Genomic DNA, 11,449 nt, shown 5'->3' with positions numbered 1-11,449 from the left:
GCCCACTGCAAAGGAACCCCTGTGTTCTAGCAGCTAAAATCTAAGGTGTAATAAGCTCTTCCTATATAACGGGGCATCTGTTGGCCTGCTGGCCACCCTCTGCGACGGGACCCCGGTCCTAGCAGTAAAGACACGGACGTTAAACCTTTTCTCAGAATCATACACACACACACTGCCCTGACCGTCGGCTGACAGCATCTCGGATTGTTACACAGCAATATTAAACTTTTCTATAGTCAGTTTTGAAACTTGAGCAGCACTGCTAACTCCAATTATATATTGAGCAGTCAGTTCAAATCCTAAATCATGAGGTTTATTTGTTCCAAAATTTGTTATTCATTATGACAACTCTGGATATTCTTGATATCTGTATCAATATTCAGACTAACTCATGTTTAAAAGTCTTGTCCTCAAGGATTTCTGGTGGTAAAGAATTCCACAGCTTTAACAGGAGGTTCTGTAAAACATGTGGTTCCTATTTGAATTCCAACCTGGGTACATGTGCAGCATGTGCTTGAGATCAAAGATTTCTCTGCACTGTCACTTTCCTGCTCCAAACTGAATGTATAAGAGGCAGCACAGACTGACATCTTTCCAGTTCTGCTCTTACCACAAAACATGATCTGAAGAGGGTGGGTAGTGGAATGCAGACAGGGACCACACATCTCAAAGACCTGCCAGTACTGGAAGATAACCTCTCCATTTTTTTCTTTGAGTGCTGGTCCCAATGTGTGTGTCTGCACTGCAATGTAATTCCAGAGTCAGTGGGTCTCAGCTCAGCAGACCTGTGTTTCTGCCTGCAGTGACCTCTCTTCGTGGTTTTGCATGCAGATTTGAAGTCTCTAATGGGGGGGCGGGGCCCTCTGGGCCTAATACACCTTAGAATCATAGAATCCTAGGACTGGAAAGGATCTCCAGAGGTCATCGAGTCCAGTCCCCTGACCTCATGGCAGGACTAAATACTATCTAAACCATCCCTTATAAACATTTATCTAACCTACTCTTAAATGTCTCCAGAGATGGGGATTCCACAACCTCCCTGGGCAATTTATTCCAGTGTTTGACTACCCTGACAGTTAGGAACTTTTTCCTAATGTCCAACCTCAACCTCCCTTGCTGCAGTTTAAGCCCATTGCTTCTTGTTCTATCCTCAGAGGCCAAGATGAACAAATTTTCTCCCTCCTCCTCATGACACCCTTTTAGATACCTGAAAACGGCTATCATGTCCCCCCCTCAGTCTTCTCTTTTCTAAACTAAACAAACCCAATTCTTTCAGCCTTCCTTCATAGGTCATGTTCTCTAGACCTTTAATCATTCTTGTTGCTCTTCTCTGGGCCCTCTCCAATTTCTCCACATCTTTCTTGAAATGCGGTGCCCAGAACTGGACACAATACTCCAACTGAGGCCTAACCAGCGCAGAGTAGAGCGAAAGAATGACTTCTTGTGTCTTGCTCACAACACACCTGTTAATGCATCCTCGAATCATGTTTGCTTTTTTTGCAACAGCATCACACTGCTGACTTATTCAGCTTGTGGTCCACTGTAACCCCTAGATCCCTTTCTGCCGTACTCCTTCCCAGACAGTCGCTTCCCATTCTGTATGTATGAAACTGATTGTTTCTTCCTAAGTGGAGCACTTTGCATTTGTCTTTATTAAACTTCATCCTGTTTACCTCAGACCATTTCTCCAATTTGTCCAGGTCATTTTGAATTCTGACTCTATCCTCCAGATTAGTCGCAAACCCTCCCAACTTGGTATCATCTGCAAACTTAATAAGTGTACTTTCTATGCCAATCTAAATCATTGATATTGATATTGGCATAGAATAGGCTTTGAAGAGAGCTGGTCCCAAAACAGACCCCTGCAGAACCCCACTTGTTATACCTTTCTAGCAGGATTGTGAACCATTAATAACTACTCTCTGAGTACGGTTATCCAGTCAGTTATGCACCCACCTTATAGTAGCCCCATCTAAATTGTATTTGCCTAGTTTATTGATAAGAATATCATGCAAAACCATATCAAATGCCTTACTAAAGTCTAGGTGTACACATCCACCGCTTCTCTCTTATCCACAAGACTCATTATCCTATCAAAGAAAGCTATCACATTGGTTTGACATGATTTGTTCCTTACAAATCCATGCTGGCTGTTCCCTATCACCTTACCACCTTCCAAGTGTTTACAAATGATCTCCTTAATTACTTGCTCCATTATCTTCCCTGGCACAGAAGTTAAACTAACTGGTCTGTAGTTTCCTGGGTTGTTCTTATTTCCCTTTTTATAAATGGGCACTATATTTGCCCTTTTCTAGTCTTCTGGAATCTCTCGTCTCCCATGATTTAGGGAGATGATAGCTAGAGGCTCAGATGATAGCTCCCAAAGATGATAGCTAGAGGCTCAGATACCTTTTCTATCAGCTCCTTGAGTATTCAGGATGCATTTCATCAGGCCTTGGTGACTTGCAGGCATCTAACTCTTCTAGGCGATTTTTAACTTGTTCTTTTTTTATTTTATCTTCTAAACCTACTAGCATTCACTATGTTAGGCATTTCTTCAGACTTCTCAGTGAAGACCAAAACAAAGAAGTCATTAAGCATCTCTGCCATTTCCAAGTTTCCTGTTACTCCCTCCTCACTGACCAGTGGGCCTACCCTGCTAATGTATTTATAAAAAGTCTTCTTGTTTCCCTTTATTCCCATACCTAGTTTGAGCTCATTTTGTGCCTTTGCCTTTCTAATCTTGCCCCTGCATTCCTGTGTTGTTTGCCTATATTCATCCTTTGTAATTTGTTCTACTTTCCATTTTTTATAGGACTCCATTTTTATTTTTAGATCATGCAAGATCTCGTGGTTAAGCCAAGGCGGTCTTTTACCATATTTTCTATCTTTCCAACACAGCGGAATAGCTTGCCTTGATACAGCAAGACTAAAAGAATGCAATAAAAAAGACTAAAAGAGTACTTGATTTGTGTATAAAATACCTTCATGGGAAGAAAATACTAGAGGATGCTTTAACCCTCTCCTCTCCATACAATAAAAGACATATAAAGATCCAATAATTGGAAGTCAAAGACAAAAATTACATTAGAAACAAAGCATAATTTTTGATGGATTTTTAGATTAACCATTAGAAAAAACTATCAAGGGAAATAGTGTTTTCTGCATTTCGATGTCTTCACAGCAAGACTGGATGTTTTTCTTGATTACATGCTTTAGTCAAAAATATATTACTCGTCTCAATAAAAGGGTAATTGGGTGAAGTTATATGATCTGTGTTATTTATAAAGCAGACTAGATGGTCTCATTGTCCCAGGTCTGAAAATCACTGCTCAGTGCTTTAAATTAAGGAGATTCTGCAAACTGGCTCTATCCAAAAAGTTCATAATTTATCTGGACTTGCGAAACAGTAAACAGACTTTTTTAAAAAAATGAATAAATCTTTTAAACATCCAAATCACTTACAGTAATATTCACTCCATAGTATAGATCCTTGCACTTGTCCTCTCTGCACTGGAATTAATTTCACCACAGTTGAAAAGTGTAAGATTGAAAGTTACAACTTCAAAACTTGATTGACATCCAATTTACAGTGTGTTCTGTGACATGATTCCAATCCTAAAACATTTGAAGTCAATGGTATAAACTCATGTGGGCAAGGACTGCTTGTATAAATAAAGGGTTTGCATAATCAGGCTCATGTTTACACAGCACTGAACATACTGGTCACTTCCTAATTTAAGTCTTGATTCATCAAGGTATTAATCATGTGCCTAACTTTACACATGCATCCTAGTCTCACTGACTTCAACCTGCTGACATTTAGGCACTTCCTTAACTACTTTGCTGAATCCTGGCCTTACCAGTACATACCAAAGCCAATGCTCAGAGTTCCGTGTGATGTTATCTGCTATCAGGGTTTCAATAGCAAAACACAAAGCTAAGGTAATTCCTATTTTGTGTATTTATAATGTTGGCTATCATAGGAAAAAATAACAAGGTCTTAGCAGTCTAAGACTTTTCAATCCACATTTAAACAGTGAACATTTCATGATGCCAAAAAGAAAAATCAGATTCTCTAATTAAAGAGACCATAAAGATCCTGTTTACACAGACAGGACTCTCATATAAATCATATCTAATGTTACACAATAAGGAGTCACTGCTACTTCATGCACAAGTCAAAATCAAAACTTTGAGGTTGTAACATTGTACTCATGGTGTCTTCTCCAAATACTCCAAGCATTTTGTCTCATGAAGGGTAACAGGTTCTAGTTTTCCTGTGTCTATCTTTTAGACACTTTTTTTTTGTATGCCTGTGCTGTAAAGTCTCACTTTCCAGGTGACAAGTGAAAGTAAATCAATTTTTTCAAGAAGGAATTAAAATGGTCCTCTTCTACCACGTTTACTCTTGAGGTGACCAGCTGAACGCCTAAGTTGTTTCCTCTCCAGGTGATGTTGCTTTTCAGCTTCCTGCTGTTTCTTCTGTTGCCCTGACTAAAATATTTACAAAACAGACTTTGAGTTAGAATTCCAAATGTCCCAGAAAATTAGTACAACATTAACAACATCAGGAAAGTTTCTAAACTACGTGTAGTAAAAACTGCACAGTTCCAGACATAACATGAAAAGGAATAAGATAATCTATGTACAATATTTACAGTTTACAAAAACTTCCCCATTAAAACTGCCAAGCAGCCAGGTACCACAGAAATTTAAGCTTATTTTATTTTATTTTAACACAAATTCATGCAATGTAGATAGAGTAGATTTATTATACATGAATCCATAATGTTAATTGAGCACAAAAGCTATGTTTTCATCACATAACTCTAATGGTAAAAATGTTATCATTAAGGTTAAGTTACAGCAGTTTCAGAGGTACAGCTGTGTTAGTCAGTATCTGCAAAAACAAGGAGAAGTCCTATGGCATTTTAAGGGATTAAGCTTTTGTGGGTAAAACCCACTTCATCAGATGAATTGGAATGGAAGTTAAAGAAGCAGGAGTATATATAGGGAAGAAGTTGTTTTTGTTAATGAAGCTATTCAAGTCAGGGTAGAAATGGGCCATTCATAAAATTTGGTCTGGAGATGAGAATATTCAGAGAGGGGAAATTGCTTTGCAATCTGTTAACCAGTTGAGATCCTTATTTAGCCCTAAATTGATAATGCTGAATTTTCAAAAAGCAATTTCCACTTTCTGAACAGCTGGTTAACAGATGTTTGTTCGGTATGGCATCTTTAAGATCTGGCACTGCAGCTTTAAAATGTGGTTTATTTTAGAAGCAAAATGCAGGACAATGTAGCACTTTTAGAGGCACACAGTTTCATGGTTAAAAAATCTTCACTCTTTGTTTTCCAAGACTTGTGCCTCTTAATTTTGACAGTCTGAACTCAAAATTATTTACATTCCAAACGTACGTAAAAGATTTTTAATTTGTTACTTCTATTCCAAAATGGAGAAACTGTTTATAGTTCATTGCAGGCTTCCACATGTTCTATTCTACCTACTCAAGTTCAAGCCCAGAACAGTTTGTTCCTATGTTGGCTAAAGATGGCTATCACATTAGGTCTTTACATGAAAAGTGAAAATCCCAAGAAGCCCTAATGTTTTTGTTTCATTTTGTACTAGAAGACTTACCAAGCATTGTTCAGGTCCTTAACTCAATTAATTTGGGGGTTTTTTTTGGAGGGAAATGAAAATGTATGCGCTTCATTAAAATCATTGCTCTGGGGTGGGGCTGAGAATGAGGGATTCAGTACAAAGGCTGTCTTGGAGAGAGAGAGGACTACCCCAGCCCACTGTCATTGCAGCAGCTTTGGGGCCAGGTGAGAAGTACCTCTTGATGGCTGCTGCACTCTGGCAGGCACACCTGGGGGAAGGGTGCATGTCTCTTGGCTGAGATAGACCCAGGTTAGGCTGGGTGGGGACCACAGAAGGACCACTTATCCCCCAGCTATGAAGAACACTAGAAGGACAGCCCTGAAGAAAACCCAGTGTAAGTTAATTCAGTAAAAAATTATCTGAACCACTTTGTTTTTCATTTCTCTCCGCTATCCTGCAACAACACTGCAAACAACTGGAACTGAAAGGCACTCGACTATATTGTGGACCCCACGGTAAAAACAATAGAAAGTAGGGATGTTAAAAATCATGCAATAGGGTAAACCAGGTAACCACTGAAGATCTCAGCGGTGACACGTGCTGCAGGCTCTGCAGTAGAAAGCTTAGCAGAACCTGTAGCAAAGCGTCCTCATGAGTAGGCTGCCAGCCCCGGCTGGCCTGGCTCCCAGGGAGGTGGTTTCACTGTGGCAGCTGTTGCCTGGTGAGAGGCTTCACTGAGGCAGCAAAGTCTCCTCCCCAGGAGCACAGGCAGCAGCCCTTGCTCCCCTGGCTCCTGGGGAGGAGCCTTCACTGCCCTGCCACAGCAAAGCCACCTCCAGGAGGCTGAGTGTAACTGACACCATTAACCATAAGCATCCACGTATTGGTTAAACAGTAGTTATCTACACTCTCACATCCCCGATGGACAGACAGACCATCCTGGAAATGCTAGGAGATAAAGGGGGGCAAAGGAGAATTGGGATTTGAAAGAAAGTAGATAGCACAGAGCTACTAAGGTACCCAAACCTGTTCAGCCCCCAAATCCCGTTAATACACAAGGACTTAAAAATAAAAAACCCAGCCACAATAGGTAAGATGACAATGTATCATAATGATACTCAATAAATCCATGGTGTACACACAACTTGAATACTGTATGCAGAATAAAAGGATTTGGACTGTTCAGTTTGGAAAAGTGATGGCTAACCTGGGTATGATAGAGGTCTATAAAATCATGACTGGTATGGAGAAAGTGAATATGGAATTGTTATTTACCCCCTCACATAATACGAAAATCCAGGGTAAACTAAGAAAATTAATAGGCAGCAGGTTAAAAAAACAACCCCAAACAAACAAACAAAAAAAAACCCAAAGCAAGTACTACTTCACAAAATGCACTGTCGACCCATAGAACTCACTGCCAGTGGATGTTGTGAAAGCCAAAAATATAACTGGGTTAAAAAAAGAATTAGCTAAGTTCATGGAGTAGAGGCGCACTAATGACAAGACAGTCAGAAATGCAACCCCAAGCTCAGAGTATCCTTAAAGCCTCTAACTTCCAGAAGCTGAAAGTGGATAGCTGGGTCTGGGTCACTCAAGTTTCCTGTCCTCTTAATTCCCTTTGAAGCACATGGCTTTTGCCACTGTGGGAAGACAGGATGATAGGCCAAACGGACCACTGGTCTGACCTTGTAGAGCAGTTCCTATGAAAGGCTATGAATTACTCTTTTGCCTTCTTCCAAAGAGACATCATATCTACACCTAAAACCTTGGAGATGGGGCAATTACAAGCACAAGTTAATGATAATTCTAGAAGCATTAAACTTCCGCTAGCCTTGCCAAATGCATTCTCTTCATCTTTTGAAAAGACCACATCATATGACATGGCTCCTTTCCAGCCCTACTTTTTTTCTGCTCCCATGGACTACAGTAGGATTGGCTCAGGGAAAAAGAGGAATTTTCCATTCCATCTTACTTTTCTTCATCTCTCTTCTCCCCACATAACAGTGTGGGGGCCCACGTTAACTGAACTATTTGTCATATTTACTGTTAACAAGACCTCTATTGTTGTAAGTCATGTACATTTGTATATTTATTAAAGCAACCACATTGAGATGAACTGTTAAATGAGTCACTTGCAACAGAATAAGAAAAATAATATACTGATTCTGTTGGGATCAAATCCAGAATAGCATTTTGAACTATTCCCAAATCTTTCCCTCTTCCCACCCCCAATCTTTATGGAAGCTGATCTTTCCTTTGTTCACCATCTTCAACTGTAGGAAGCATTCTGTCTCAGTGTTTTCTAATTTAAAGCTACCATAAAAGAGTATGTTTCGGAAGCCCTGCAAAGTTCATTTAATTAGCTCAAAGGAGCTACTGTATCAATGACAGCTGCTGTTAAAGGTCCTGAAATGGTGATCCTTCACAGAGCTGCACTGGAATCTGAGACTTATTCCTCAGTCCACAGTGAATACAGTGACTACAATGTAGCTGAGAAAAGCTTTTGAAAAATTGGTGACAGAAAGTTCAATAAGAAATTCCAATGACTGATGTACTCTTGTGTCCCAGCTAGCCAAAGTGGTACATTCTAATACAGGTTGAACCTCTGTAATCCAGGATTCCCTGGTCCAGCAACATCCATCATCCGGCAGGACCACAGATATTCCAGAGAGTCCTACTAGATGGCTGGTGCCTTGGCTCCCCGCTGGTGTGCTGCTCAGCGTGCCACAACCAGGCAGGCAGGCACAACCCAGTGGAGCAGCCTGGCAGGGCCAGGAGCCCAGCATGAAGCAAGCTGGAATACCCAGCATAGCAGGGAAGGAGGTGGGAGGACTGGCAAGGCAGTGAGGCTGGTGGCAAAGGGGAGCTGGCCAGGAGGCTGGTCCAGGGCTTGCGGGGAGCCAGTAGCTGAGAAGCCAGATATGACCTCCCTTGGTCTGGCAAAATCCCTTACCCTGCACTGGAAAGGTCCCGAGGGTGCTGAACCAGGAAGATTCAACCTGTAACTATTTAAGACATTCTCCCACACTACTGCAGTTTTACTTCTATAATGTTAACTAATTGAAAATACTGAACAGAAATGGATCTGATCAATATGAGGCACCCATCACTAATGATTCAAGACTGTAAGTTACAGAACAGAATCATCACTTCTTTCGGCATCATGGGCATTTTTGTCTATGACTCAAATTACTGATCTAACCCAGGACTGAGAGAACTGACAAGGTGTGACGGCGCGTTGGGGTCCCCCGTCTCCTGCACCCCGAAATGGCGCAAACAGACTGCACCAGCCAGTGGAATTGAGGGTGGTTTACTGCTCCTCCAGCACAGCGCAGCACAGATGTAATCTGGTCACAGGAACTGGGCTAGGATGCCTCAGGCCCCCTTGAGATGGGGGAGACTGGGCCCCTAAACTCCAGCTCCTCTCCCTAGGCTGTCTCATCCATGCCCTCCGACAGCCAGCAACCAACTCACCCACTTCCAGCCCTGCCCCCCAGCCAAGGCAGCATTCCACCTTCCTTTGTTCCTCTCCATGGGGGGTGTCTGGCCACTGGTTTGCATAGTGACTCATCCTGTTTTGCTGGGTCGTGGTACCCACAGCAGCCAGTGGGGGTTCCCCCAGAGCCAGCAGCATAGAAACCAGCCAGGTACCCCCACTACGTCACAGTTCTCCCCCCTCCGAGAGCGAACTGAGCAGGGTCACTCCGCTCGTGACCTAGGGAAGTTCGGGTCCTCTGCGTGGGAACCCGCCCTGGGGACATGGGTGCTCCCCTTGACTCGGGCCGGCCGTGGCGAGGCCCCACATGAATTGGCTTCCCTCTGTCCACTCGCCGCCCCGCTCCAGGGTGACTGGCACAGGCCTGTCCTCGGGGGTCACACCCACCCTTCCGCTGGCCTTGATCTCTGGCCAGGGTCTCTCGGGCCGGGGCCATGAGCCCAGTGAGCCTTCTCTGGACAGCCAGGGCGGCTTCCACCCCCGATGCTCCATCCAGGGAGGACTTCCCCTCCCATAACTCTCTCAGCAAGCCCAGAGGGTCCTCTATCTGGGGTAGAGACCCCCAAGCCGCGTTCCTCCTGTCTTGGGCCTTCCCGCCCCTCTGGCAGGAGTCACAGGACCGGCAGTACCGCTGCACGGCTGTAAAGATTCCCGGCCAATAGAAGTGCTGGAGCAGCCTCAGCCGGGTGCTCCGGATCCCCCGGTGGCCCCCAACGGGGACATCGTGGGCCAAATACAGCAGCTTGAGGCGATACTTTCGGGGGACGACCAGCTGCCGCTCTACCCTCCATGCCCTCGCCTTCCTGGGGAGGAGCCACTCACGGAACAGGAGCCCACGCTCCTGCAGGAATCTCTCCTGGCCACCTCTCCCCCGGGGCTGAGCTGCACGGAGGCCAGCCTGGTCCCTCAGCCTCTGCAAGGAGGGGTCTGCCTGCACCTCAGCCTGGAATTCAGCTGCTGAGGCAGGGATCGGGACCTGTCCCCCACCTCTGCCTAGGTCCGGAGTCCCAGCCTGGCTGGACCCCGTGTCCACTGGGATGGGACCCTGAGGACGCTGCCCGGAGTCCTTCCCTGGACCCACGTTGTCAGCCCCCCGCTGGCTTTGGCTCCGGGTAGTGACTAGAGCCCGCTGGGATTCATGGGGCCACTCCTCTAGGTCATTCCCCATCAGCACCTCGGTGGGCAAGTGCGGGTGCACCCCCACTTCCTTGAGGCCTTCCTTCGCCCCCCATTTCAGATGCACCCTGGCTACAGGCACCTTAAACGGGGACCCGTCTATGCCCTTCAGGGTCAGCTGCGCGTGGGGTAGTATCCGCTCCTGGGCCACTATGTCAGATCGGGCCAGAGTCACCTCCGCCCCCGTGTCCCAGAAGCCCGTCACCTTCCTACCATCCACCTCCAGGGGTATGAGGCACTCGCTCCGCAGGGGCCGTCCTGCCCCCACCCGGTACACGGAGGAATCCGCCTCCTGAGAATCAGACCTCCCAGGGGAGGTGCACTGAGCATCCTTCCCCTCTCTCTGAGCTGAGGTTTGCCTGCCAGCCCCTGCCTCTGGGGCAGCCTGCCCTTCCTCCCGCCCCAGCCAGTTAACCCTGGACAGTCCCCGGTCCTGGGACCTGGTGCACTGAGCCCTCTTGTGGCCTTTTTGCCCACAGCGATGGCAAGTTAGGCTTTGGGCTGTCTCTGTCCAGGCCCTGGCTGGTTCTCTGGGGCGCAGACGACCTGTTCCTTGGTCTCGCCCCGTAGTTGACTCCCTCCGTCGCTCAGCCGAGATCCGGTCTCTGCGCGGTTCCCTTTCTCTCCGGGACTCCCGTTCACACCCGGACCGGCTCTCCGTGAACTCATCCGCCAGTCTCCCGGCCTCCTGGGGGTTCTCTGGTCTCCGGTCCTTGAGCCACAGCCTCAGTTTGGGTGGGCACGCTTCATAGAACTGCTCCATCATGACCAGCTTGAGCAGCTCCTCTGCGGTCTGGGCTCCAACTCCAGACACCCACTTGCGGCAGTATTGCGCCAGGCGGGAGGCCAGGTCCACGTAGGTCTCCCGTGGCCCTTTCTGTACCCCCCGGAACTTCTTCCTGTATATCTCGGGGGTCAGCCCGAACTTGTGCAGCAGGGCCTCCTTGACTCGGTTGTAATCCCCTGGCTGTAGGTCCTCCAGCTGGCTGAGCACTCCGGCCGCCTCCTGGCTCAGTGCGGGGATGAGCTCCTGCAGCCAGTCAGCTGGGGGAACCCGTTGCAGTCCACAGGCCCTCTCAAAGGAGCTGAGGAACCCGTCTATGTCACCCATGTCCTTCAATTGGGCCACCACGAGCCTCTCCAAGTGGCTGGCAGCCCTGGGACCTTGG

General features: G+C 46.0%; 1 protein-coding gene across 1 annotated transcript in view; it reads right to left on the bottom strand.

Moving 5' to 3' along the window:
* Positions 1-291: 291 nt before the first annotated feature.
* The window catches only part of NOL10 (nucleolar protein 10), a 98,393-nt gene continuing 87,235 nt past the window's right edge, over positions 292-11,449 (bottom strand). Inside the window, exon 21 of the mRNA XM_075923499.1 lies at positions 292-4,497. Within this exon, the coding sequence (XP_075779614.1) occupies positions 4,381-4,497 (117 nt within the window). The 3' untranslated portion in view covers positions 292-4,380. The remainder of the gene's footprint in view (positions 4,498-11,449) is intronic.

The sequence above is a fragment of the Pelodiscus sinensis genome, chromosome 3, assembly GCF_049634645.1.
Source record: "Pelodiscus sinensis isolate JC-2024 chromosome 3, ASM4963464v1, whole genome shotgun sequence".
Classification (NCBI taxonomy): Eukaryota; Metazoa; Chordata; order Testudines; family Trionychidae; genus Pelodiscus; species Pelodiscus sinensis.
This window is presented reverse-complemented; position numbering and strand designations above follow the sequence as displayed.